Source organism: Natator depressus, chromosome 12, assembly GCF_965152275.1.
Source record: "Natator depressus isolate rNatDep1 chromosome 12, rNatDep2.hap1, whole genome shotgun sequence".
NCBI lineage: Eukaryota > Metazoa > Chordata > Testudines > Cheloniidae > Natator > Natator depressus.
In genome coordinates, this window is record NC_134245.1 from 40,444,814 (window position 1) to 40,471,244 (window position 26,431).

The window sequence follows — 26,431 nt, forward strand, 5'->3', positions numbered from 1 at the left end:
TAGCATGTCTCATTAACATATGTGTAAACAGACAGACATGGCTCTGGGATGCATGATCACCCAGTGCCCCAGCTGATGTCAGTGGCAGGGAGGGGCATGGGAATGATGCAATAAGAGAAGAGCACATTACTACCATAATCATGTCTTTATGGTAGTGCCTAAGGCCCACTGTGCTAGAGGTGCTGTACCTGGAAACAATAGTCCCTTCCCAGAACCACTTACTTGAGCAGAGACGCGGGGAGGGTCTGGCTGCATGGCTTCCGCAGCAGTCACCTCCTGCCCTGAAACGCCCTGCGTTGCTTTACTTGTCAGCATGAACCAGACAAGTGGCTGTTTCTCTCCTTCACTCCTGGAGGTGCCGGGAGCCATGGTGGATTTAAATTCCTTCTGGCAGACGGGCACCTAGCCAGCATGGCATGAAGTGCATGAAGCTACCTCGGGCAGACTGGGCCTGGCAGCACACAGCATGCGATGCCAAGATTGTGCCCGTTCCTTGTCTCTGTTTCCTTACAGAGCACCTGGGTTGGCAGAGGGGCAGCAGCAGCAGCGCCCTGTGGCGCCTCTTCCTGCCCCGCACGCTGCAGCCCCCTCCCCACAGGGCAGAGCTGGGTCCAGGGGCAGATGGGGAACTCCCAGGCAGCCTGTGGCTCTGGCCAGGGAGGGGCCCGTTGTGGCCGGCCCCAGAGCTCAGCAGGGGCGGGGGAGCGCCTGCTGTGATGCGAAGGGGGAGCCGCAGGGCCGCGCGTCTCCCGGAGAGCCGCTCCGCCCGCGGCACCTCTAGGGAGCGCGTGGGACGCGGCTCGCTCCCGCCGCAATTTATCTCCCGCCGCTCAAGCCTGAGGGCGGAGCGTGAAACAGGGGGTGGAACGGAGAGCAGCGCATGCGCGCAGGGCCTCTGTTCCGTTCGGCCGCGGAGCCGCGCTCGTCGCCTGTCGCGCAGGCGCAGCGGAGGGGGCCGAGGCAGGCTCCATGTCGCGGCGGGCCCTGCGGAGGCTGCGCGGGGAGCAGCGGGGCCAGGAGCCCCTGGAGCCGGGGGGGCTGCGGCTGGGCCCCGAGGGGGCGGGGGAGGAGCCGAGCGGCGGCAGGAGGGGGCCGGAGCGGGGCGGGGTCAGCAACCTGTACGAGCTGGTGAGGGGCCGGGCCGGGCCGGGCCGGGGGGCGGTGGAAGGACCGAGGGGGCGGGGGGTGGAAGTGCCGGGGGCGGGGGCGGTGGAAGGACCGGGGGGGGGTGGAAGGGGCGGGAGCGGTGGAAGGACCGAGGGGGGGGGTGGAAGTGCCGGGGGCGGGAGCGGTGGAAGGACCGGGGGGGGGGTGGAAGGGGCGGGAGCGGTGGAAGGACCGAGGGGGGGGGTGGAAGTGCCGGGGGCGGGAATGGTGGAAGGACCGAGCGGGGGGGGTGGTGGAAGTGCTGGGGGCGGGAGTGGTGGAAGGACCGAGCGGGGGGGGTGGTGGAAGTGCTGGGGGCGGGAGTGGTGGAAGGACCGAGCGGGGGGGGGGTGGAAGTGCTGGGGGCGGGAGCGGTGGAAGGACCGAGCGGGGGGGGGGGGTGGAAGTGCTGGGGGCGGGAGCGGTGGAAGGACCGAGCGGGGGGGGGGGTGGAAGTGCTGGGGGCGGGAGCGGTGGAAGGACCGAGCGGGGGGGGGGGGGGTGGAAGTGCTGGGAGCGGTGGAAGGACCGAGCGGGGGGGGGTGGTGGAAGTGCTGGGGGCGGGAGCGGTGGAAGGACCGAGCGGGGGGGGGGTGGAAGTGCTGGGGGCGGGAGCGGTGGAAGGACCGAGCGGGGGGGGGGGGTGGAAGTGCTGGGGGCGGGAGCGGTGGAAGGACCGAGCGGGGGGGGGGGTGGAAGTGCTGGGGGCGGGAGCGGTGGAAGGACCGAGCGGGGGGGGGGGGTGGAAGTGCTGGGGGCGGGAGCGGTGGAAGTGCTGGGGGCGGGAGCGGTGGAAGGACAGAGGGGGGATGGAAGTGCGTGGGGAGGTCCTAGCAGTGCCCCCCGCCCCAGCGGGCTGTAATGCGGAGCTGCCCCGCTGTGAGGGGAGGGGGCGTAATGGAGGCCGGGCCCGCCAGCCCCTGCTCCATGGCTATCCCCAGCTCTCGGCTGCCCCAGCGGGGCTCCTCGGCCCTTTGCTGGCAGTGGATGGGCCGGGTGGCCGGATCCCCCCCCATCCCTCTGGCAGTGAGCGAGTCAGGGGTCCGGGCTGTGAGAGCTTCTGCTGCGGGCCCTGCTGGCCCCTGGCTCACCCATGTTCACTCGGGACAAGTGAGCGGTGCCAGCATTCCAGGTACCAGCTTGGACGTGCAGCTGGGTGCCCACTATCTCCTCCCCACCCCGGTGGGCATACAGCCATCCAGGCTGAGCCCCACTTCTCTCCTCTCATTTGTATTGTGGTATCGCCTGGGAGCCCCAGTTCTGGTCCAGGCCCCAATGGCTCCTAGATGAGACAAGAGAGAACAGATAGATGGATGGGCAGACAGGGAGCAAAGAGACAGCCTTGGTGAGCATGATAGGCTCTGATCTCTGCACACCAGCAGCCAAACTCCTGTCAAGTTTCTTGTAGGCTTCTACCGAATGGCCAACTTTAGCTTCTGCTCCTGTCACGTTGGCAGGGTTTTTCTTTCTGTAGATGTGAGTAAAATACAGATCCGTGCTCCTGGTGTGCAGCTTTGTGCTGGTGGGAACCAAGGCAATGAAGACTCAGCCAAGTATCCATCCCTCTGTTTTCCCCAGATTCCTGAACCTTGTACCCCTGTCTGCACAGATAACCAATGAAGAATTGGAGGATGATTTAGGATCCAAAGAGGAGAGGGCAGAGTCCAGACTGAACGAGCAAGATGGCACAGGGAACAATGAAGAAGCTGAAACTGGAGAGCCAGAGAGTGATGGGCAGAGAGCTGGAGAAGAGACTCGACAACAGGACCAGACAGTGACCAAACTGCAGGTACCTGGGAATGTTCAACAATATCCACACCCGCTAGGGATTAGTCATAATTATTAAGAGAGTTCTTACTCCTTCTTCATACTGGCATCGGTAGCTCCTTGCCTTACTGGGTTAGTGCATCAGTCTGTGACCTCTGGGGACCAGAATTCAAATAAGTGAAATTGACTGGTTTCAACTGAGATGCCATTTGTCCACCTCCCCCAAAGCACTGCATACCTTGGCCTGACTGACAGTGTGAGGCCTAGGGTTGGAACAGCAGGGCATAGGTGTGTTGGGAGTGAGGTGCCCGGGTAGAGCAGTCTGTTGGGAGGGTAGTGGAATACCTGGATCAGGACATGGTGATCAGCTGTGAAGAGAAAGTTACTGTAGCAGTTACCTGAGGTAAGTGGCTTGTGCCATTCTTACTAGTCCTATATTTTCATGAGGACTAAATTCATGCAAAATGTATGGAAGGGGGAAAAAATCATTGGTAGCTTGAAATAGAAATTATTGTCCTTTTTCCCCTCCACTTGAATTAGTTCTTGGGTTGCTTACAAGGACAGGTCTGTTGTCTTAACAAAGTACACTGATGCATTTGCTTTGAAGATGCACATATGCAGAATTACATGAAGATTTCAAACAGGTACAAGGGAATGCAGGTTAAATACTGGGTTTTGGGGGGCTTGACAGTAGTGCTTTGTTGGGGTTTTTTGGTTTTGGTCTTAGATTAAGAAAAGTGAGGGGGATTGTCAGGGTCGAAGATGGAAAGCAGCTTCACTGTTGTATGCTGTGGGGGAAGCTCATAAGAGAAGGGGCAAGTTAGTTAAGTTAGTTCCAAATTACAAAAACTACATGATATTTCAGAGGTGGTGGTTCTGGAGCGCTGCCTAAGCTGTGGATACATCTCCAGATACAATATCTGTGTGGAGCCAATACTCCTGAGAATGAGTTTTAGCTCTGTGTGCCCTGGGAAAAGAGTACGCCTGCCTGCCGTGTTGGATAAGTCTAGGGTCTAAGTAGTTGTACCTAGACAGAGTGGAGAGCCAGTATCGCCTGTGATGTTTTCAGGCAGCTTTATGTTTCTATGGTAATGAGTGATTTTTGAGATACCCCTGTAAAAGGAAAGAATAAACAAAAGAAATGTTAATTACCACTGAGACTTGGGGGAGCAAAGGGAGGTTAAAACAACTCCCTCCAATCCTGAAGAAACCAGAATGTTCCTTGCTTGATCTTGTATTGAATAATCAGACCCAGACACTGGTATGAGAATACTACGGTTTGCATTTAACCCCTTAAGGCTGAGAATTGATGGTTGATGCATTTTGTGACCTCTTGCCGTCACCCTTCCCTAATCTTGTTCCCTGTTTCAAGTGTGACAGAGACGGCTCTTTCCTAGGCCGAGCCCATGACAGTCTGTGTTCCTGTTGGAAATGCCACCTCTACCTTCCTTGCTGCCTCCCTCCCATGCACTCACTGGTGCCTGTTGCATTTCTCTCCATAGCCTGTATCAACTAACAAGCCACGGAAGAAAAAAAAGAAACGGAAGAACAAGAGAACTGCAGCTGGTGAGACTCCGGTATGTCTGCATCAGATCTGGGATTTAGCCCCACCCCCTTCCTTCTTTCCAGGCTTGGGAGACCCCTGGGAGCGGTCGCCCACATTTGTGAAGTGCTTTGAGATCCATACACAGAAAGTGCTACGTAGTGTGTTGCACTTATTTATTTGGAGGCTGTGATTCGTGTTTCATAGCCTGCATTCGTGTCCCTAGAGCTCCGCTGCAAGTTATTAAAGCAGGAACCGTCTAACCAGCATCTTTCATCTTAATGACTTTTGTGGTGTGGGGGATCCTCTGGGATCTTGCTTTTGTGCCCTTCCCTTTTTTCTTTCCCATATCCTCCCAGGCCCTGCATACAGTGACTCTTCCTGCTAGGCAGGGCTAGACACTGCTCTCTCTAGCTGCCAGTGTTCCAGTCCCTGGCAAGAGGGCTCACTTGAGAGCAACACTGGTGTGCTGTCCTCTTGCTTTGCCAGGCCTGGGCAGTCGTCCCCTGCATAGCGGCACGCTACCGTCGCTGGATTGATGCCAGTTTGACTTCTAGTAGCAAAAGTGCCACCAAGAGCGGTGGCTGGTGCCGAGTATAGTGTCCTTGGACCCAGTGTCCTCTCCATGCAGCGGTGAATGTGTGTGTGGCTGGGATGGGGGAAGGGCACCGATGCCGAGTCTGACTAAACTGTCTCCTCCGAAGGAAGCGTGTAGGCTTCACTCTGAGCGGAATCAGGAGCCCTGTCCGGTGTGTATCCAATCCATTGTTTGTGTAGTTGACGTCAAGGGACTGGCTGTGATCTGTGCAATATGCAGTACTTCAGGGAAGAGGACAGTGTTCCTATCTGAAGCAGGCACTGGTGGCTGACTGTTGCTAGTAGTCAGTATTTACGTAGCACTGTAACTTTTCATGGTGCTTTCGAGTTTTAAAGAACTCGTATAGTTGCAGCACCCAAGAGGTTCTAATCTAAATCAAACAAACATAGAACATGGAAATAAAATCACCAGGGAGGGCACAGCCAAGGGTTAAAAAAAGTACAAACTCAAACTTGTAGACACTAAGGCCAGAAGGGACCCTTCTGATCATCCAGTCTGACCTGCCTAGCACAGGCCAGAGAATCTTTCCCAGTGACTCCTGCACTGAACCCAATAACTTGTGACTGAGTTAGAGCACTTGTTTTAGCACCACGGCCAGTCTTGAGTTAAAGGCTAATGATGGAGAGAATAGCATGAGTCATCATGTAATGGACGAACAGCAAGGCAAGTGGGGAGGAGCAGCCAGCCCAGAATGGGACTTCATCCAGAAAGGCAGGAGTGATCTGTTCTCTTGCGAGCTGGGGTGAGACCGATTCTTTAATGGTTGTGATGTCTTTGCATGGTGCCTTAAGGAAGACGATGACCTGGAAGACATTGACAGCATTCTGGAGAAAATGGAGGATTCCAGTGGGCTGTCGTATGACACCAAGAGTGGTGTAATCGCAGACAGTCGGCCTCTGCTCTACGTAGAGCACAGGTAATGTGCATCGCTGCCCGTCTCCCTCCTGCTTTCTGAGGGGGCTTTCTTTGCTCATTGCTCTGAGGTCTTTGAGCGTGTAGGGAACTCCTGTCCCAAGGGAGCTTTGGGAGTCTTGCTGTAAAGTGCTCTCTCTGGCTTTGAGTTGGCACCATGCTGAAAAGGTGCTGCAGCATTGGTAACTGAGGGCAGCTCATAATCTGACCACCTGTTGCTTCAGTCGAAAGGCTGAGTTATTGGTAATGCTTTTGGTGTTCCTCATCCCAGTACAGAGGCACCTCTAAAGAGCTGCTGCAACCTGGCAGGGTAAAGCACCACCACCAAATTAAACTGGGCAGCTGATTTATGCCTTGCAGCTGCATCCAGACAGGTTATAATCTTCCTCATTCCAACAACACTCAGGCTATGTCTACACTACGCAGCTTACAGTGGCACAGCTGTGCCGCTAAAGCCTTGCTGTTGTAAGGCATGCAGTGTAGCCACTCTTTGTCGGCAGGAGAGAGCTCTCCCATGACAAAATAAAACCATCCCTAGCACGGGGCAGTAGCTTTGTCCACACCGGCGCTTTTCATCGGTAAAGCTTTTGTCAGTCAGGGGGGTGGTTTTTTTCATGTCCCTGATCAGCAAAAGTTTTAGTGATGAAAGTGCAGTGTAGACGTAGCCTCAGTGCCAAGCACAGCATGGTCCATCCTCTGCAGGGGTCTGTATGGTACCATCATGGCCTCACAGAGCTAATACAACCAGCAGTGAACTTGTCCACGTGTGACCACCACCAAACTGGCTCATCCGCTGATCTCAACAAAAAGCTGAGGAACGAAATGGCCACAGATATTAGAGGGGTCCTGTCTCATCCTGGCCGTACCCCACTGTACAGTCACCAGCGTGTTGTGGATGGGTCCAATCACTGGATCCCATGTGCTTCCAAGCCAGGTGGGTCAGTAGAGTCTAGTCACTGTTTCTAGTCCTAGGACCATGGGTCGTGCTCCCAGCTTCCGACCTCTTGTCTGGCACCCATCTTTGGGACATGGGGTGCTATTACTCAGCCTCTCTAGACCCTGAACCCAGTGTCTGAGACCTGCTGAGGCCCCGAGTCACTGACACACTCCTTCAGAGTTCCCCCGACCTGTGGGCTTCTAGTTGAATCCCTTGGAAGACAGCATGGCACCCAAGCTTACCCAGGGAATTTTGTAGTTGCAGCGACTTTACCCTTAGGACACTTGAGTGACAGAGCTATGAAAACAATGAAATTCCTAAGATGTCCTCTCCACTGATCTGAGCTCACCCTTCTTGTGAGTCCGAGGTTTCTCAGACCTCTCTCTGCTGCAAGTCCTTATGTGTGGTGCAGGTCTGCTCCCTGCAGAGCAGAAGTACCCTGCACTTAAATAGGGCCCCCTGAGCCATGTGCTCAGGCTGAGAAGCTACAGACCCACCAGGTGCTGGCCCCTCTCCCATGACCCCCTGTGTAGAAATGGGAAGGGGCCGGTCATGGACAGACGGTCAAGTTGTTGGCCCCAGACTGTAGCTTGAATGGTTGTTAGTATTAGTCTGTCAGCCCGGTGTGTCACACCTTTTCTGGGCCGGGAGCTGGCTGGAACGCAGGACAGTGGGTTGGTTTTTGGTGTGTCCAGGGTGGTGCAGTCAGTGTCCAACATTTCCACATACAAAACGTGATAGAATTTGTGATTGGATTCGGGCGTACACTGCTGTGTCATGTGTCCCTTCCAGGCAGTGGGGTCGCTTGCCCATGCAGAATCTGCTATGTGGATCGAGGACTTGTTCTCCAGGTCTGATAGATTCCTGTTTCCAGCAATTAATTCCAAAGTGTGTACACAATTTGGAAACTGGGGTCCTATGTTTTTCTATTTAGGATCAAGCATAAGTATCCATAAAGCAGCCCTGAACAGAGGGTTCTCTGTTGATGCTTTAGAGTCTAAATTAGTCTAAAGTTTATACTAATTACACCAATTGCCCTAGAGAGGGCAGCAGTATTATTCCGTGACTGAACATAGTCTTTCAAATGTGACTATGTTCCCTGTAGAAAAACTGGTTGAATCTGAATCTTGAAACATCCTCGCATGGTCCCTAGCTTTGGAGTGTCAGATCACTGATCTGGGCATCAGTGCAGGAGTTTGAAAACAGGTGACTTCAATATTGGTAAAATGGGTGAATGCCGCTTCAGAAAAGCTTGCTCTGGGAATAATTCTTGGTGGTTTTCCTCACCTGTATCTTACATTTTCCAGAAACTTGAATCCAGAGACTGAGCTGAAGAGGTACTTTGGGGCTCGGGCCGTTCTTGGCGATCAGAGGTGAGACCAGAGTTGCAATATTAACTATATTTTCAAAGCATGGATCAGTCTCTCTTCATTTCTAGTGGTACCACAGACTGTACCTCCAACCCTTCTCCTAGACGGGCAGGCTAGAGAGAGTGCCCACAGGCATATTGTTTATACTCCTCTTCCAGGGCTCCTCACTTACTTACGAGTGACCCTGAGGGAGGCAGAAATAATCTTTTTTTTTTCTAAAAAAAGTGAAGCACTAGACGTTTGTGTGGAGGAAGGCAAGACTTCATCCAGATTCATACCACGTCCTTGCTTTTGTTCCATGACTCTCCTCCCATTACTGTTACCTGCACTGCGAAAGCACGGTCACTGTTCTGTGTCATTATGGGGCCCTCACGTTTTCCTTGTTATTCCTTTTAATTTTTCTTTATCCGTTCTTGCCGCTGTAGAATCTCTGCAGTTTTGTGGGGTGGGGTCAGAGTGGCCCAGTCCCTGCAGCTGGTCTCAGATACACTTGTGTGCTGTAGACCCAGGGAAGCTGTCCAGCTGTTTCCTCTGCATGTGCTGTACTTGTGCAGGTCTCATTATTTATTTGCAATGTGTTGGGCACCATTCCTGCAAATGAGAAGCTGATGCCCCTTGCTTCAAAGAGCTTGCACTGTGGCTGAGACACATGCAGTACAGTAGGAACGCAAGCTCAAAGCGATGGTGGTGATAGCTGGAGAGGTCATCTCTGAGAGGCTCTGTGGAAGAAGGGTGCTCATTAAGAAGGAATTTGAAGGCAGAGAGGAGGTGACTAGTGCAAGGGAAGAGGGAGACGTTTCCAAGTGTGGGGAATTGGCTGTGTTCCTGGAAAGGTAGCACGGGTTTCTTAGCTCCTCCTTATCACTGATCCTGTACACATCTAAGTGAGCTGTAGTTCACGAGAGCTTATGCTCTAATAAATTGGTTAGTCTCTAAGGTGCCACAAGTCCTCCTTTTCTTTTTACGGATACAGACTAACACAGCTGCTACTCTGAAACCTATACACATCTTGTGAGTCCAGCCAGAGAGTTTGAGACCCGCTGGCATGGGTCCTGGAGAGAAGGTTGGATTGGACTGACAGTCAGGGGATGGCTCTGCGAACTGGGAGTGGGAAGCTGTTCCAGGGGCAGGAGGGAAATTGGCAAAAAGTGGGAGCTGGGGAAGGGAATCAATGGAGCGGAGAGGCTGACAGGCCAAAGCCTAGGTGGAAGCTGGAGTGCAGCCATGCAGAGCCTCGAAGGGACACCTGAGAATGTTCAACTTGATAAAACTACAGCAAAAAACACCAGGGCAAGGGGGAGACCGTGGAGGGATTTGATTAATTTCCTAGTGCTGCAGTGAGATGAGATGTTGGATCTCTTTGTCCCAAATCCAAGCACTGGAGAGCTATCATCTGCTGCCGATCCCCACGCTTAGCTTTGGTCCTGTTCCATAGCATGTGTCCTGTACATAGAAGCCATGATGTAGTGTTTGGTTCCCACAGGCCACGGCAGAGGCAGCGTCAGTACGTTCGCAGCACGTGGCTGACTGCTCCCAAGGACACCTGGCCACGCTACAGCAAAACAGGCAAGTTCTTCCCGGCTCTCGGGTGAGCCATCGGTCTCTCTGCCGAGTCCATGGGAGCACTGAGTTCCAACCCTCTGTTTGGAACACACCTCCACTTCCTGGTTTTGCCCACACGGCTGTTACTAGCGCCTGGTTAGTGTGCAGAGTGCAGCACGCCGAGGCCAGGCTCCCCTCCCTGCTAGAGCAGACAGCGCTGTTTGTCCGTGCTGGGGCATGCCCTCCTTACTGCACTGCAGAGAGGCCTCCGAGGGCTCTCAAGTATCATGCTGTAGCTTAGTGTTTTTCAGAACATTTTTCCTCCTCTGAAAGGTCCTAAGGTACGTTTGTTTCCTTCCTTGAACGTTTCTTCCCTTGGGTGGCCCTGCTGGTTGATCAAAGGCGTGCCTGGGAGGGCCCTGCTGCTGGGGTTTTTGGAAGTGGGGGGCGGGGGGAGAACTTGGAAGCATTTGCCCTAAGGGGGAAGTCGCCTAGATGAGCTCTGAATGCATAGCTAGTCTGAAAACAGTCCTGTTGTGGCCCCAGTGATGTGAATGGGCTTCCTTCACCCCAGTGCTACCAGCTCTGCGCGGGCAGTGAGAAGCTAATTCTTCCTGGTTGGCAGAAGCTGCCTCTCTCTTCCTGAGGGAGCAACGGCTGTCCATGTGCACCCCTAGGCATTGCCATGAGGCTGCTGGAGACAAGAAGAGGAGTCCAGCACTTCACGTTTGAGCACCATCGAGAGTACCAGCAAGTGCAGTTCAAGTTCCTGGATGCAGTGGAGTCTCTGGACCCAAACAATATCGTGGTATGTCATAAAAGAAGGATGCCCGGAGCATAGCCACCAGGCCAGGTGCAGCTGGCGGAACTGTACGATGCCACCTGCACCCCATTACCTTGACTGTGGGTGTGTGGCTAAAAGTCCCAGCCTTCATTCTACTGAGCTATGCTGCTAGGCACTGTAGGCTGGGACACGTCATCTCCTGTGCGCGAGCAGCTTGGCTCACGACCGGGCTGGGCAAACCTTTTGGCCCGAGGGCCATATCTGGGTATGGAAATTGCATGGCGGGCCATGAATGCTCACGAAATTGGGGTTGGGGTGCAGGAGGGGGCGAGGTCTCTGGGGTGGGGCCAGAAATAAGTTCAGGGTGCGGGAGGGGGCTCTGGGTAGGGGGAAGGGGGGCTGAGGGCTCCAGCTGGAGGTGCGGGCTTGGGGACGGGGCTGAGGATGAGGGGTTTGGGGTGTAGAAGGGTGCTCCAGGCTGGGACAGAGGGGTTGGGAGGGGGATTAGGGCTGGGGAAGGGGGTTGGGGCACAGGAGGGGCTCAGGGGTGCAGGCTCCAGGCAGCACTTACCTCAAGCAGCTCCCGGAAGCAGCAGCATGTCTCCCCCTCCAGCTCCTATGTGGAGGCATGGCCAGGCGGCACTGCACGCTGCCCAGTCTTCGGGCACAACCCCTGCAGCTCCCATTGGTTGCAGTTCCTGCTGAATGGGAGCTGCGGGGGCGGCGCTTGGGGCGGGGGCAGGATGTGGAGCCCCCTGGCTGCCCCTACGCGTAGGAGGAGCCGGAGGGGGGACATGCTGCTGCTTTTGGAAGCTCGAGGGCCGGATGTGGCTCAAGATCCCGTGCTCAAGATGGAGTATTAATTGGTGAGATGTGTAATCTCCCTGGACCACAGCTCTGCTGCTCGCTGATCCGTGTCATGCAGAGGAGGTGAGTGCCGGGGCTCCTGGCAAGTTGCCAGCGTGTCCCTGGGCAGATTTGAGGCCCTGTGATTAAGACAGTAGATGGGTCTGCATGGAGCATTCATTCTAGGTAGCCATTGAGACCAGACCTCCCAAATAAAGCTCTGTTGTCTTCACTCTTCAGCTGGGAAAGTCAAAAATACTACAGAGGGGAAAGTGACCTTTCAGGGCAGGATCTAAAATAACAACCGCTTTGTTTATAAAAACTAAATTGCATGGAAGAAAAAAAAGTGTACCCTTTCCCTGGTATGTTGGTTGAACAGTCCCTGCACTGAAGCATTATTGAGCGTGTCCAAGCTAATTACAGCGGATGGCACCATTTATAGCACTCAGTAACAAGCTTACAGTGGAATTCTTCTGGGCCCTCATGCAGTATAATTGAGACATGCTTTCTCTGGAAGCCCTGCCCTAAATGAGCACACGTGTGCGTTTAAGAGACTTTTTTTAAAGGGGCCATTGTCCAATAAATAAGGTTCTTTCTGATCCACTAATGGATCCTTGTTTCCATCCCCTTTCACTTTCCTGTCCTCTTGTGCTAGTTGCTGTTCTCCTGAGCTTGACAGCTCTGCTTATTAGCCAGCCCCCAGGATCACTGTTAAATGGTGCAAGACACTTCCTCCCCAACGTACTCAACTTGAGAGCAAGAAGTCTGGGCCTGGGTCAAAGCTGGGTCTCCCATGTAGCAGTGCAGAGCCACGTAGGCTTGCCATGTAACAGTGGGGTTCCACGGTGGTGCACATCACCCCCATGCAGTGCGCATGTTCTACCCCCCCAATTGGTCAGTGCTGTTGTAGAGTCTGGACGGTATGCATCTTTCCTACAACTTTCTTCTCTTCCATCTTTCAGCTGAATCAAGGTGAAATTTAACAGGACTGGGGTGGTTCATAATGCCAAAATATCTCTGTTTATCTGTGACATTTGTGATGCCTGCAGAATCTTAGGCACCGCATCTAACCTGATCCCATAGAAAAAACATGATTTGTGTAGGTCCTATTGGTAGTGAAACTTTCCAGTTCTCAGCAGTGGAGTAGCTGGATTTCATGGGAGAACCTTCTAAATTTTTAGTGCTAGGAGCAGTTTCTCCCATTGGATTGACACTGGGCACTCTGTTACTATGGAAACTGGGGCCATGTGAGTACCTAGAACACTGAGAGGTCAAAACAATGAGTGTGTAAGGGGAATCGAGATGAATGCTGCAGCCGTTACGTACCCAACGATAATTCATGCAGCCTTGACCAGTCACATCCTTCTACCGAGGCAGGAACATTGGGCAGAACGCTAGGAAAAGCGGAGTGGCATCTCCCACAGATGGGTCTTATGTGCTGTCTGAAGGGGCTACCCCAACCCTACTCTGTAGGATCAGCACTGAGCGCCATGTGATGGCCTGGGATCTGATCCCATTTCCTTCATACCCGGAGGCAGGCATGCGACCAGCTGAGCCTCACTGACACCTCCATAAGATTAATTTTCTAGTGCCTCCCTTCTCCCAGCGTTCTGGTTCCCAAGTCACTGCACAGTGTTTGCCATCCTGCCGCCCTCGCAGTGTGTGACTCCCAGGGTCCCATGCACAAAGAAGCAGCATGTTATGTAAACACTTAATCCAACCCAGCCCACTTCTCCTGTCTGCATGTAGCTTTTGCTCCAGATGAACCCGTACCATGTGGACTCGCTGCTGCAGCTCAGTGAGGTGTGTCGAATGCAGGAGGATCAGGAGATGGCCCGAGATCTTGTAGGTGAGAATTGGGAGTGAGGAACTAGTGGGCAGGTGGTGTGGGACTGCACTGCTGCGTGCCTTGACAGTCCTCGTGGTTAGCGTCACAGCAGCTGAGAGAGAGGGGCCCTGCCAGCTCTACATTTCCTTACGATATCTGTGGCTTCTGGCTACTTATGCCAAGGTAGGAGAGATTGTGACTCTCCAGTTTTCCTGACTTGTGAGCCAGCTCACAAGTCTCTCTGGGGTTGTGACTTCCAGTCTCTCCTTGTCTCCTAGCTCACACAGTTCTTTCCAAAGAGTAGGTGAGCTCCACGAGTACTCAGCCATGCACCATCCAGCTAGTTACCTACGTTCACTGGGGAGAGAGGAAATTCAAGGCATCTTGCCATATGCCAGTGTGACAGAACACAACTGATCAGCCCCTGCTGCTAGAAGTTGTATAGGAAGAACACAGTGTAGGCAATAGCATTTGAGCTCTGCAGCGTAATTACCATTTCTCATTAGAAACGGACTCTTCAAACCCCCATACGTGACTGGTCAGTGTGCGGCAAGCCAAGGTGTGAACCTACAGCACACCAGCTTGTCACTCAGTCACGTCCCATGTGGGTGCAGTTTGGTGGGTGCTAGTCAGTGGGAGGAGCAGGGTTTGGCCAGACATGAGACCTTTGAGGATGGCAGAGGGCGAAGGGGAACTCTCAGAGGACCAGCTGCTCCAGAAATCTCTGAGGAGGCTGGATTGTGATTTTCAGTGGATAGGAAATGTAGCTGTTGAAAGGTCAGGGGCTTCCAGAGTCTTCATCCAACCCCTTGGTGCTGGCCTGAAGCTAGTGGACCTATATGGGTTGAGCGCCGGGAAGCACGTGTGATCTTAGCAAGTTTCTGGAGTGTAACAGGGTGCCAGTTCTAAGCCCTTCGGTAGGAATGCAGGGGTCAGTGTACCGAGACCTGGCAGTGGGATTCAGGGTCACTGCTGAGTCGTGCTGCTGGGCAGGTCCAGTGAGGACAGAGGAGCTCTTAGATGGGGAGCTCTGGAAGGCAGCTTATACTGAGTTCTCTGCTCTGGTGTCTTGTTGCCAATAAAACCAAACCTCAGAAAGGGGCAATAACTCAAGGTCCATGTGTGCCGCTGAGAGCAGGCTGGGGACTCTGCCTGGTCCAGGGATGTTTGAGTCCCCGCCGCATGGAAAAGAGAGTGCTGGGTGTGATCCGCAGACCCAGACACGTGCAGATAACGATAGTCTATCTTCAGTGAGACAGAGTCACTGGCGAGCCGGGGCAGTGCTGGGAAACCAGCACTGGGCTGCTGCCGATGGGAAGGTCTCAGATGGAGGCGATACCAGGCCCCACGGGCTAGAACAGAATCTGCAGTTTTGAATCCCAAGATAGCTGTGCAGTTGGCTCATCCTTGAGCCCTGAGCCCAGGCCTCCTACCGATAAATTTTTGTTCAAAATCCTAGCACCCAAAACATAGTTCTGGGGAAAGGTGGCTTGCCCACAGTCCTCTGTGCAGGACAGATACAGCCTGGCAGGCATGTTCCACTTGGCCCTGACCTGCAGAGTAACTGGGCTCCCTCAGCCTTTCAGGTCTGCTGAGACTGCCAAACTAGTCACTGGTGTGGCCGAGGCCCTTGCTAGGAAACTCAGACTGCATGGTCTGTGGACTGTAGGCCCCTGAGCAGCCATTTGTCAGTGGTGTCCGGGGGGCTGGATTTGACTGCCACATTGAGAAGTGGGGGTGAGGTGTGGCCATGCCCCTAATAGTGCTTGTGTTGTGTGCAGAGCGAGCGCTGTACAGTCTGGAGTGTGCGTTTCACCCTGTGTTCAGTCTCACCAGTGGAACCTGCAGGCTTGATTACCGGAGACCTGAGAACAGGTGAGGACCTCCTAGCCTCTCCCTCTTCTATGCATGGGATTGGTATGGGGAAATGAGATTCAGCCTAGAGGTGGTTCTGAGTGTGCTGTTCACCCTCATTTAATGTCCAGCTAATCAGAGCCCCAACTTCTGCACCTGGGCAGGAAATCCGTCAGGAAACAGCAGACGGATGCAGAAACTGCTTGCCCCTCAGTACCTTGAATTTGCTCATGCTTCCAGTTCCAACTTGATGTCAGACTTCTTTTTGTCACAATTCAGGTGCTTCTCCAACTCTGACATTAGTACCCACCCCTACAGTTCTCCAACATCTGTAACTTGAAAGCCATGAGGAGCTTGTGGCAGCTGCTGTGGCTGCAGATGCATGTCTGCTGTAAGCCTGGGCAGTCAAATTGGAACAGAATCCCTGACTCCCTCTCCTGTCTTCCAGAGCCCCTGGCCCCAGCTCTGTACCGTCCTGGGGAGTATAGCCTGAGTTCGGGTCCCCCAGCTCATCCCATTCTATACAATCCAAGAACTCAGGACGGAGACATGGACCAGTTCCTGGAAAAAGGAGTCAGGACCTGGCTGTCCACATTCCCGCCTGGAAGGTCTTCAGCTAGAAGAAGATACCTGGATCTGCCCTTGGCATTCCGGGTAGCCGGGTTCAGGCCCAGTGTTTCCCCTTTTCAGAAGTAGCAGGGTGATGTGGTTCTTTTCTGCCTGTGTATTTTTCAACGTGTTTCTGCTTTGCCCTTTGCAGAGCTTTCTACCTGTCTCTCTTCAAACACATGATCTTCCTGGAGAAGAGAGGCTGTCCCCGTACAGCCCTGGAGTTCTGCAAACTTATCCTGAGGTAAAGAGCGGTGCTGGGCCCTTCTAGTTTGGGTTCTCTTCGGGGGAGTGTGTGCAGAATCCATACGGCATCCCGGTTGGGCTGGCGCTGAGATTTCTGGTTGCCCATAGAGTGCAGGCTCTGAACACCACATGGGCCTTGTCTGCACCAGGCTTGGCAAAATTTCCCACCATTGCAAGTCCATCATTGCCCAAAGGCCCTGGTGTAGATGTAGCCTGAGCGGTTCCGGGGGGGCAGGTATTGGGCAGAAAGGAATCTCTCCTGCCTCACTGCTCTGCTGCTGCTTTTGACAAGTTGGAGGGATGCTGGGTAGCCCAGGCATGGCCGTGGAGTTCATTGCAGGCCTTGGCTGACGTTCTGCCCGGTGGTCTGGCTGATCAGATCAAGGTAGAGCCTTGCACACCAGGACCTGTCTTCCCAATGGGCTACACCTGTAATGATGAGTCTGGCTACAGTCTGCTCTGATTGCGTGCTCGGCCTCCTGGCCGTTAGCAGTGGGGTTCCACGGTGGTGCGCATCACCCCTATGCAGTGCGCTGGGCGTTGCAAGGTCCAGGAACCAGAGATCAGTGTTGGGTCTGACAGCAGACTCTGCCGGCTGCCTGGGCTGTCTCCGGACTCTGTGGGACAATCGGCACACTTGGCTATTCCACAGCTTCTGACGCCAGAAGGGACCTGTGTGATTGTCTAGGGCAGCTGACCTGCATAACAGGGCATAGAATTTCCCTGAATTACTTCCTGCTTCAAGTGCAATAGCTGGGGTTGAACTAGTTCAGTGTTTCTCAACCTTTTTGATATCGGGGACTGGCTTGCTGCCTTCCTAAAGTGTCAGGGAGATCTCAGGACTGGGGCTGGTCCATGGACCGGTCGTTGAGAAACACTGAGCTAGAGCAGAACAGTTTACACCTCGCCTTCAGCATTGACAGGAAAATTGTGCTCTGTACCTGTACTTTTCTCTCCAGATGGCTTGGACTCCCTTTTGGGCAGGCTCCTGCTCTGTCCCCCTCTAGGCCCATAGACTTGTTCTGTATCTGCCTGGTCCTGTGCTTCCTAGGCCTGGCTAGACGCTGCCTTGTCTGAGTGGCCTTATTGTCCTGCCACATGGCAGTGATTGTGCTTCCCTCATCGGTGCCATCCCATGAACCATGACCAGTTTGTGGGGCTGGCAGGTTGAGTCTTAAGCCAGCAGTCCGGTCTGATTTTGAGCGAGTAACTCTACCATGAGCTTTTGTAATGCTGCTCCTCTGGTTCATCCCCTCCCCCTCTCCTAGCCTTGATCCGGAGAATGACCCGCTGTGTGGGCTGCTGCTTATTGATTTGCTGTCGCTCCGAGCTAGAGAATACGCCTTCCTGACACGCATGTTCCAAGAGTGGGAGGTGAGTTGGCAGCCGGCTCCCCTGGCAGGAGGTGAGCGGGAACTGGACAAGAGCAGATTCCTGGGGCTCCACACCCTTCAGTGACCTGTCTCTGCGAGTGCTGGGCTGAGAAGGGAGGGCAGCTGCACCATAGGGGACGAGGGCCAGGCCGCTTGTACCAGAACTGCAGATACTGACTGGAATGTACCCTAAGATACCAGACTTGGCTCTGTTGAACCAGGGGTTCCGAGTGCTGTATAAGCAATAGTGTGAGTTTGGTATCACTTTGTCCATTGTACAGATGTGCACACTGAGGCACAGAATGGGAAGTAGTTCTCCAGAGGTTATGCAATGAGAGGTGGTACCCCCAGGAGTGTAACCTAGCAGTCTTGAGACTAGCACCAATGTTACCATTGCTTGGGAAATCTTTCTTTCATCTGCAGGGTCACCGGAACTTGTCCCAGCTCCCAAACTTTGCCTTCTCGGTTCCGCTGGCGTATTTCCTTCTGAGCCAGCAGGAAGAGCTCTCGGAAGTGGAGCTAAGCCAGGCACGGGAGAGAGCTGCCCACCTTCTCCAGCATGCGCTGATCATGTTCCCGAGCGGTAAGTGTGGTGGCAAACAGCCCCAGAATGTCTGGTTGAGGATTTATGCACACAAACAATGGCCAAATTCTCAGTGACTGAAGACAGACGTAGTATTCCTGTAATGGAGCAGATGGCACTGCCCCTTCTCAGTACAGAGATGTGGCTCTCAGGCGCTAGGTCCCAAGATGCAGTGCAGCACAGTCCCTCAGGTCAAGGTGGAGTGTTCCATGTTAGGTCTTTAGTCTGTGCAAGTGTTGATTCCCAGCTGATGGTGAACGTGGCCTTATGCCCCATGCATCAGATGGCAGTGGGGCTACAGAAAAGACTGTAGAGCTTTTATGGGCAATATTTGGTGCCCTCAGCCTTCAGTATGTTAGAAAGGGATCAGTAACTGTCTGTGTCTTCTCCCTCCCTCTGCTATTCCCCTCCTAGCTTGCACAGCACTCGGTGCCTCTCCCCCATGTATAAATATACACATCACATGTGCACAGGTTGGGGGCAGGAGCACAGATTCTGTGTCATCACAGGAAGATGCTTTGATCCAGATTTACTGTCTGTTCCCTCCAAGGCACCGTTACACTTTAGATGCTCTGTTTGTGGCTCCTATCACTGTCACTTTCATCCAGCTGGTGCTTCTGTTCCAGAGACGAGCCATGTAGCGCCTCTGGGTCAGGAGGGGACCTAGATTGCCAGAACTGATTTGCCTTTGCAAGCAGGCATATCCATCTCTCCCTGAACAAAGGGGTTCAGTTTGTGTTGACTCTTGACATAACCCATCCTTTCTGCTGCTGGTCATGAGGACGAAAATAAAACCTGTATTCAAGTTCAAAGGCCGGCAGTGTTAATTTCACAACATTGTACCTTATTCCTTTTGGCATTTCATTAAATGCTTATGCAAAGCTCTGGACAGTGATTTAAAAAAACACAACTTGAAACATTTTGTGTAGCAGATGTAACATCACGTAGATGTAGCTATGTGAACAAAGGTCCGGTTTCTGCTGTCTGCTAAATATAATAAAATGTGCAACAGAGTCTTCAGCCATAAAGTTGGACGTTGTCCTCTTCCTATGTGTCTGGTGCTTGAGGCCTTGTCTACACTTACCAGGGGATGAACGCCTGGTGATCGATGCATCAGTGGTCGATTTAGTGGGTCTAGTGAAGACCTGCTAAATCAACTGCAGATCGCTCTGCCGTGGACTCCGGTACTCCACTGGAATGAGGAGCGCAAGGGGAGTCGACAGGAGACGCTCTTCCGTCGACATCGCGTAGCGTGGACCCCGCGGTGAGCAGATCTAAGTATTTCGACTTGAGTTACGCTACTAACGTAACTCAAATTGCATAGCTTAGATCGGCTTTCCCCTGTAGAGCAGACATGGCCTGATTCTAGAAAAGCACCTGCTATCCCCAGCTGGCCTTTGTCCCAGTTCTAGGAGCTCTTTGCAGCCACTGGCACTGGTGACCTGGTAGGTCTGGCAGTCCCTGTCTGTGGTGTGCTGAAGGTGGACGCTGATTTTTCTCTTGCAGTTCTTATGCCGTTGCTGGATCGCTGTAGCGTGCAGCCAGACTCCAGGGTTGCTTCACATTCTGTTTTTGGACTCCAAGCTCAGATAAGGTAAGAACTGCCCAAGCTTTTCAACAGAAGGAATCAAAGCTTCGCCTTGCACTGCTGGCGGGTTTCTCAGCTCGTTCTGGAGTCTGCATTTCCAGGAACTGAGGAGAGGAGTAGCTGCTTGTCCCAGCAGGGAGTGGGAGAGGGAGAGAGGGCTGTTTGCTCATGGGAGGCACTTGGGTAGCAGGCTGATGGGGACCCATAGGAGAACCCAGATAGATAATGCCCAGTAAAAACCCCCAGCTTAATATAGGTAGGCCATAGGTTCATCTTGGGCCTTGCAAGTGTCTGTGCCTGCTGCAGCAGACACTAGTGTGTGCATGTGACCTGGGCAGGCTGTCTCCTCCTGGTGCTTGTCTCGCTCTGGGGCTTCTGTGCCCTGTGATCATCTCACTGCCTGGATCTCAGGGAAAGGTGGGGCGGTTTCTCATCCTCTCCCTGTCGGGGCTGTTTTGGGAACAGCACTTAGTCATTCGAGACACAGTAAGCTGGTGGAGGCTGGTGCAAATAGGAAACACAGGAGATTGCAGCTCATTGTTCAGTGTGAGAATCTGAGACAGGCCTCCGGGTGGGCTGGGGTGAGCAGTGCCTGCTGTGTCATAACACTCTGTGTCCCACAGCCAGCCTCCTGCCTTGAACCAGCTGGTCTCCCTGTACGTAGGAAGGATTCACTCCCTGTGGAAGGACCCTGCCATCATGGCCTGGCTGGAAACCAATGTTCATGAAGTATTACGGAGGGTGGACACGAGTGATCCAGTGGTGGAGGAGTTTGCGCAGAAGTGAGTACGGTTGGCTGAGGCCGACGGCTCTTCCGTACCAGATAACCTAGAACCTTAGACCTTCAAGATGGAGGCACTGAAACACTCTGATGAGGGGGATCTAGATTTAGATAAGAGCCTTGTTTGTCTTGGACCCTATCCCAGGCCCAGAATGCTGCGTGCAGTCTGGCATGTAGAACTTCACTGCACAATCAGTCTAGATCTAACCACACCAGTGATAAGGTGCTGCAGGTGCTGTTCCCTGTGCCCCTTGGAACTTGCCTCTGAGCTGTGGAGGAGTTCTGTGCCAAACGCCGATAGCACCTTGGTGTCCCAGGCCTTTGAGCCCCTGAGCTGCACTGAGGCTTCGAACTTCCTTCAGCTTGTCCTTTAGAGTGTGTAAAGGCTGGGTCCTGTCCCCTCAGGGTGGACTAGGGGGAACCCCCAAAAGTAGCCAGGACCAGCAGTATCTGAACAGCCAAGTACTAGACCAGAGGTGGCCAAACTGTGGCTCACAAATCACAGGTGGCTCTTTTACCATTAAAGTGCAGCTCACCGAGCCCTCCCAACCCCTTTATTCTCCACCTACTGGTTGGGGGAAGCTCAGGACCTCTGCCTTGCAGCAGGGTGGTGCGGTAGGGGCTTTTGCCCAGCGGGGCACACCTGCCAAGGCTCGGGGCAGCAGGTGTGCCCTGGCTCTCGAACTTCTGAAGATTGTCATATGTAGCTCAGAGGGCCAGTAAGTTTGGCCACCCCTGCACTAGACAGTGTGCTTTTGTTCTAATATGATTGTCTCTGGATAGCAGACAACAACTCCCAGCTGCTCCTGAGACCTAGCTTAGCTGGGTAAGGGCCGCCTGAGTCTGGGCAGGCAAGGAGGCTGCCGGTCTGGGTTCAGACATGTCCTCCTCCACCTCTTCCCCTTTCACTGACCCCCGCACCCATGCCTTGGTCTCATGGCTTCTCTCTCCCTCGCAGCTGCAATTCCTGCTTTCCTGCAGCAGTTTCAGGCTAGATTGTGCCTTGTTTGCAGAATGAGTGGGACTTACCTTGTCCCTCATCTTTCTCGACAGTGAGACTGAGCTACTGGCGTTGATGAGCCCAGTGGTGTCAGGCTACTCTTGTACCGTGTATGCAGTGCACGAGTGAGCTACCCAGCATCATTACAAATTACAGCATGCACGCCACCAAATAGCTCATTTCTCTGTCCCATCGGCGTTCCCTGGGCTGCTTCCCAGCGATCACATACCGCTACGGGTTAAAGCATTCTTACCAAAGAGGAAATCTTCCCGCCTCCAGTTAGGGTAGCACATGTTACGGAGGCATAAATCCTTGGAGCTGTACAGACGTTTGTCTAGACCCCAGTGTCCCTGCATTGGCCTGTAGGCAACTGTGTGGCGTCGCTGATGGCTGGAAGAGCTGATGGCTGTACATCTTGTTGGACAAACAAAGGCTGCATTGGACTGGTATTACTAAACGTGTTGATTACAGTGGTGCCTATGGCCAACTAAGAAAGGGGCCGCATTGTCCAAGATGCTGGACAAACACTGGAGCAACCAGTCCCTGCCCAGACAGAGTGGGGGGTGGAAAGGGGTATGTGCAGGCAGAGTGAGCAGTCGATGGCCTCTAGGATCCCTGATTTTTGTGGGGTTACTTAGAGGGGTCAACTGAAGGGAAAGAGAAGTGAAGGTAGAGGGGAACACCGCCTGGGTCCTAGTGCCCTCCAGGGTTAGCAGGGGTGGGGCCTCCTCTGCTGTTCTGGGTCTGGGGGAGGGATGGCCCCATTTTATGCTCTTGCCAAGTAGCTTCTGCAGGTGCTCCCACTGGTGGGAGAAGCTTTGGTGCCAGGAAGGTGAAGTCTTAGTGAGATAGGGGCTAGCGTGGAGGTGAGCTGCGAGTGAGGGGTTCTCAAACTTCATTGCACCGTGACAACAAAAATTACTGTATGACCCCATGACGGGGAGCCAAAGCCTGAGCCAGCCCCAGCCCTGATGCCCCGTGTTGGGGGACTAAAGCCCAAGCCCCACCACTCTGGGCAGGGTGGCCAAAGCCCAAGGGCTTCAGCCCCAGGCTGGGGGCCTGGGACCTGAGCCCCACTGCCCAGGGCTGAAGTCCTTGGGCTTTGGCCCCGGGCCTCAGCAAGTCTAAGCCAGCCCTGGCGACCCCATTAAAATGGGGTCCCAGCCCACAGTTTGAGAATCGCTATATCTGTGGCTCAGTAGAAGGTCCCATTCTTTGCTTTCCTTGCTCTGACTCTCACCTGGCTGTCACCAGGGCCTTGGAATGAACCTGAGAAGCAGATGGATTTCCTGCTAGCAAAGACTGTGTGTGTAGGCCGCTCCCTCCTTGGCAGAGTGTGACCAGGCCAGCTGGGGGGAGCTCTGACCTTGTCACACTGCTGAGGGCAGAGATGTGCTCATCATAGGCTGACTTGTGAGGCAGAGACGGGCAAGGTGTGGGTAGGGTGAGCACTTTGAAGTAGGGATTGGAATGCAGCGGGAGGTGAGGGGTGGGACTGTTGGGGCATCTCAGCAGCGTTCCTTTGAGGCCGCTTGGCTCCCTTGGTCTGGTGGGCTTGCTGGAGAGCACCACCCAGGTGGTATCTGAGCGTATGGCTGCTCTCACCGGGACCGGTGCAGCCACTGAATGCCAGGCGAGGGAGGGTCTGATGAGCACGGCACATTCCGTAGGAGGCTGGGATGAAGCTGACGCTGCCACCAGGGAATGCAAACCCTGTCAGTGCCGTAGTGCATTGTGGTGTGCGTCAGTGACACCCTTCCCTGTCCGCCCTTAGGCGCAAGGTGCGGTACCAGAGCGCCCCCAGAAACATCTCTCGCCATGTGATTCTCTCGGAGCTGAAAGAAGCCACGGCAGCACTGCCCCTGGTGAGTAAAAATGGGGCATTGTATCCTCAGTGTCACGCGTGCGTTATGGCCCCCCAAGTGCTCCCTTTGTGCCCCCCTGGCCATGTCAGACCAAGCCCAGTGGGGCTCTTCAACGGAGACGTTGGTCTCCTATACGTCTCTGCCTGTCCCATTGCTCCAGAGCAGGCTTCGCTGCCTGTGGAGCACCCACAGAGAACCCCTCCTCCGGGAGCTGGGCGTTCTGGGCCAGGCCAAGTGCTGCAGCAGGCAAGGGGGAAGCCAAGCCAAAAATAGGTCCCAGGCTTAATAGTGTCACAAAGAAATAGCCTCGGCCCATTGCACCAAGGCATTGCAGTGTGTATTCCCTGAGCGCCTCGCCCCAGGGGTGGGCATAGGGGTGTGCTGCGAGTGTTTGATTGTGGGGGTACCAGACTTGTCCTGCTATGCTAGGGCAACTGGGGCCATGACACAGCTGCTGTGATTGTCTTAATGCTACATGGGACTATGTGTCTGGGAGGACTTATTGTCCTAGGTCAGTTGTGTGCCTTCTCTGCCCATGCCGGGTGACATGGTTGCTCCATTAGACAGGAGGCATGAGAAGTTAGCAGTGTTTTGACAGGGGTCTGATTTTTGTCCCTCTTTTTGAAGGAAGTGACATCCCAGCCCGTAATGGGGTTTGACCCCTTGCCTCCCTTGGACTCCATCACTTCCTATACAAGACCAGAAAGGTATTTCTCCACTTTGGATTCGTGTCTTTCTGCATAGCTCAGCTGTTTGCTTTAATAAGTGCCCAGGCACACAGCAGCGTGGACGCTAATGAAATCAGGGCTTGGAGTTAAATCTTCCTCCATCTGAGAACAGTAGAACCATTAGTTTGACTTACAGCGCTCAATGAGGGGTATGAACCGTACAGACAGGGGTTGTGTCCTGCCACTTTTGTGGGGTGGTAGCTGTCTGTGGGTCACCATCTGAGAGAGTCCGCAGAGGCCACTCAGTATTAGCACTGCTTCAAAATGTCACTTTGCATCAATCTCTCTGAATGAGGCAGGGATCCCTCCAGGTGGGGTTTGGGATAGATGCCATGAGGGCAGGCTGTTTTGTATCGAAGCTGCTCTGTTGAGTGTCATGCACATTGCAAAGGTGTGCAGAAATCTGACCGCAGCCTGCATCCCTGTGGAAATGCTCCTGCCTCAAGTAGAGACTCACTAAACTGGGGGTGGTAGGATCCAAACAAAAGTGAATCTCAGCATTTTGTTTCAGGTAACCATACCCCAGCCTGGCACCGGGCTTATGCAAAGCTGTGCATTGCTAGAGAACAAAGTGAGATTGTACAGGAGCTGGGGGTCTTCGTGCAAAGCTGGGATGAGTGTGGGAGAGTCAAATACAAATGTCCTTTGTTTCACTGAATGGGATTGTTTGGGTTTTTCTCTTCCAGGACGAATCATCCATCCAACGAAAGCACTTTATCTCTCTTTTTTCGATCATTGTTGCCAAATTTTACCTTACAGGTATGTTAAATGAATCCATAACTGCTGCACATGTGTACTAGCATGTGTGTGGAATTCCACACCGAACCTTCCTACACAGCGTAATATTGTGCATGCAAGCAACCCATTGCACCGTTAGCTGGAGGCTACGTGTGTAACTACCACTGTTAAACACACACTTTCAAAATGTTGTTAAGTCTGTGTTCTCAAATACGAACACGGGGAGGATTTTCACCTGGGAAGGGACCTGTCTTCCTCAGTTGCAAAAAGCCTTTTCATCCAATGTATCCTGGAATATCTACATTTAATGTCTTGTGTCAGTTAATGAAATCCGAAGGCAGCAGTTCGGGTTCTCGCCCTTTGTAAGGTCTGTTTGCATGCAGAATGTGTGTGGGAATCTTCCTTTCCTTCAGTGTGTTCGAGCGTTCTCATCCCTGCAGCTGGTGAAGAGAGTATTCTGAAGAGCATAATTTAAAGACAGGCTGCTTCCATTCACCAGGAAAGCTGGGGAGGTCAAATCACGAGTGAGGAAGTGCCACAGCAGCAGTCATGTTAGCCGTATAACTACCATCTAATCCGAGAAACAAGGAGGCCGAGTCACTGTTCATGTTGAAATTTTAACTGCAAGCTGCACTAATTCTATAGAATTGGTTGGGTTTTTGAAGCAGAATTCAGAACTGTGCAGCTTCTAGATCTCACCGCTGTGCTGGCGGAGCTTGTGAATAGCTGTAACTAGCTTCTTGCGTAAGGACGCTGCATCCTGATTTTAGTGCTGAGCTTGTGACAAAACGTAACTGCCCGCTCGCTCCTGTGTTTTCCAATGCTTTTTAGATTAAAAACTAGCAGAGACCAGTCTTGGTTGTAACTATTCATAGGCCAGGCTGGGTGTTTGAGATCCACCATATCAATTAGCCCCCCATAGTTGGGGGAAGACAACAGCTCCCTTTCTGAAGCTGAACTGTGCTTTTTTTAACCACCATGTAATTAAACCAGCTGAAGGAATTCTGCACCATGGTTTGAAGTGAGTTTATAATAACTGAGTGTGGAAGTGAGTTTATAATAACTGAGTGTGGAAGTGAGTTTATAATAACTGTTTTTGCTCCCTTAACTGTAGCAGTTGCTGTAATACCTTGTGACTTCACAGCACGTCCTCAGTGCTTCATAACCATTAGAGAGCAAACTTCACAACAGTTGTCCTCCCTCTTGCTCAGATGAGGCGCAGAAAGGGGACATGACTGTCCTTCAGAAATAGAAATCACATCTCCTGACTCTCAGGCTTGTGCTTTGACCATGCTTGCTTTCCCTAAGTGGTCTAAAATTCTGACACTCTCGTCCTCAAAAGCTGCTCAGGGGGCAAGTGCTTTGAGGCACAACTGAAATGACTGACTCATAGTGCAAGTCATTCATTGATCTTATACCCCAGGGCAGCCTGAAATCTGAATGCCCTGATTCTTGTGGGTTTAAAGGCCAAGCCATTTTGAGCAGTTCAGCGCTGGGGGCTCTCAATCTCCCTGTTCTCACTACGTGCCTTGCGCTGTGTTGCAGGGGGAGGTCAGACAAGATGGAGATGAAGAGGCTGGAGCTGGGCAGGATCTAAACCAGGGTGTGAACAGGCTAATGGCAGCCATGCGGGACATGCTGGCGAATATCCAGTTCCAGGAGCCTCCGCGCGACGAAAATCCCGACGGAGATGCGGACTGGGATTGAAACCAGACCAAGCCCTTTCCCCACACAGTGCTATGTAATTATGTTCCTGATTTGTGGTGCAATGTAATAAAGTCACACAGAGCAGA

The 26,431-nt window shown here is 53.2% G+C and overlaps 1 protein-coding gene across 3 annotated transcripts; it reads left to right on the plus strand.

The window, feature by feature from the left end:
• Positions 1 to 969: 969 nt before the first annotated feature.
• TCF25 (TCF25 ribosome quality control complex subunit) lies at positions 970 to 26,431 on the plus strand. Of its 3 annotated transcripts, none has more exons than XM_074968958.1 (18): positions 970 to 1,128; positions 2,756 to 2,935; positions 4,416 to 4,490; positions 5,846 to 5,970; positions 8,211 to 8,276; positions 9,757 to 9,839; positions 10,493 to 10,623; positions 13,195 to 13,294; positions 15,055 to 15,148; positions 15,888 to 15,980; positions 17,251 to 17,356; positions 17,779 to 17,938; positions 19,445 to 19,532; positions 20,150 to 20,308; positions 23,082 to 23,172; positions 23,800 to 23,879; positions 24,587 to 24,659; positions 26,184 to 26,431. In XM_074968958.1, exons 1-18 carry the CDS (start codon positions 970 to 972, stop codon positions 26,343 to 26,345), a joined length of 2,025 nt encoding a protein of 674 aa, XP_074825059.1. In that variant the 3' UTR covers positions 26,346 to 26,431. The 3 variants fall into 3 exon arrangements, with proteins under 3 accessions (XP_074825059.1, XP_074825060.1, XP_074825061.1); XM_074968959.1 differs by having other exon boundaries at positions 1,074 to 1,118; positions 2,725 to 2,935; XM_074968960.1 differs by having other exon boundaries at positions 1,087 to 1,118.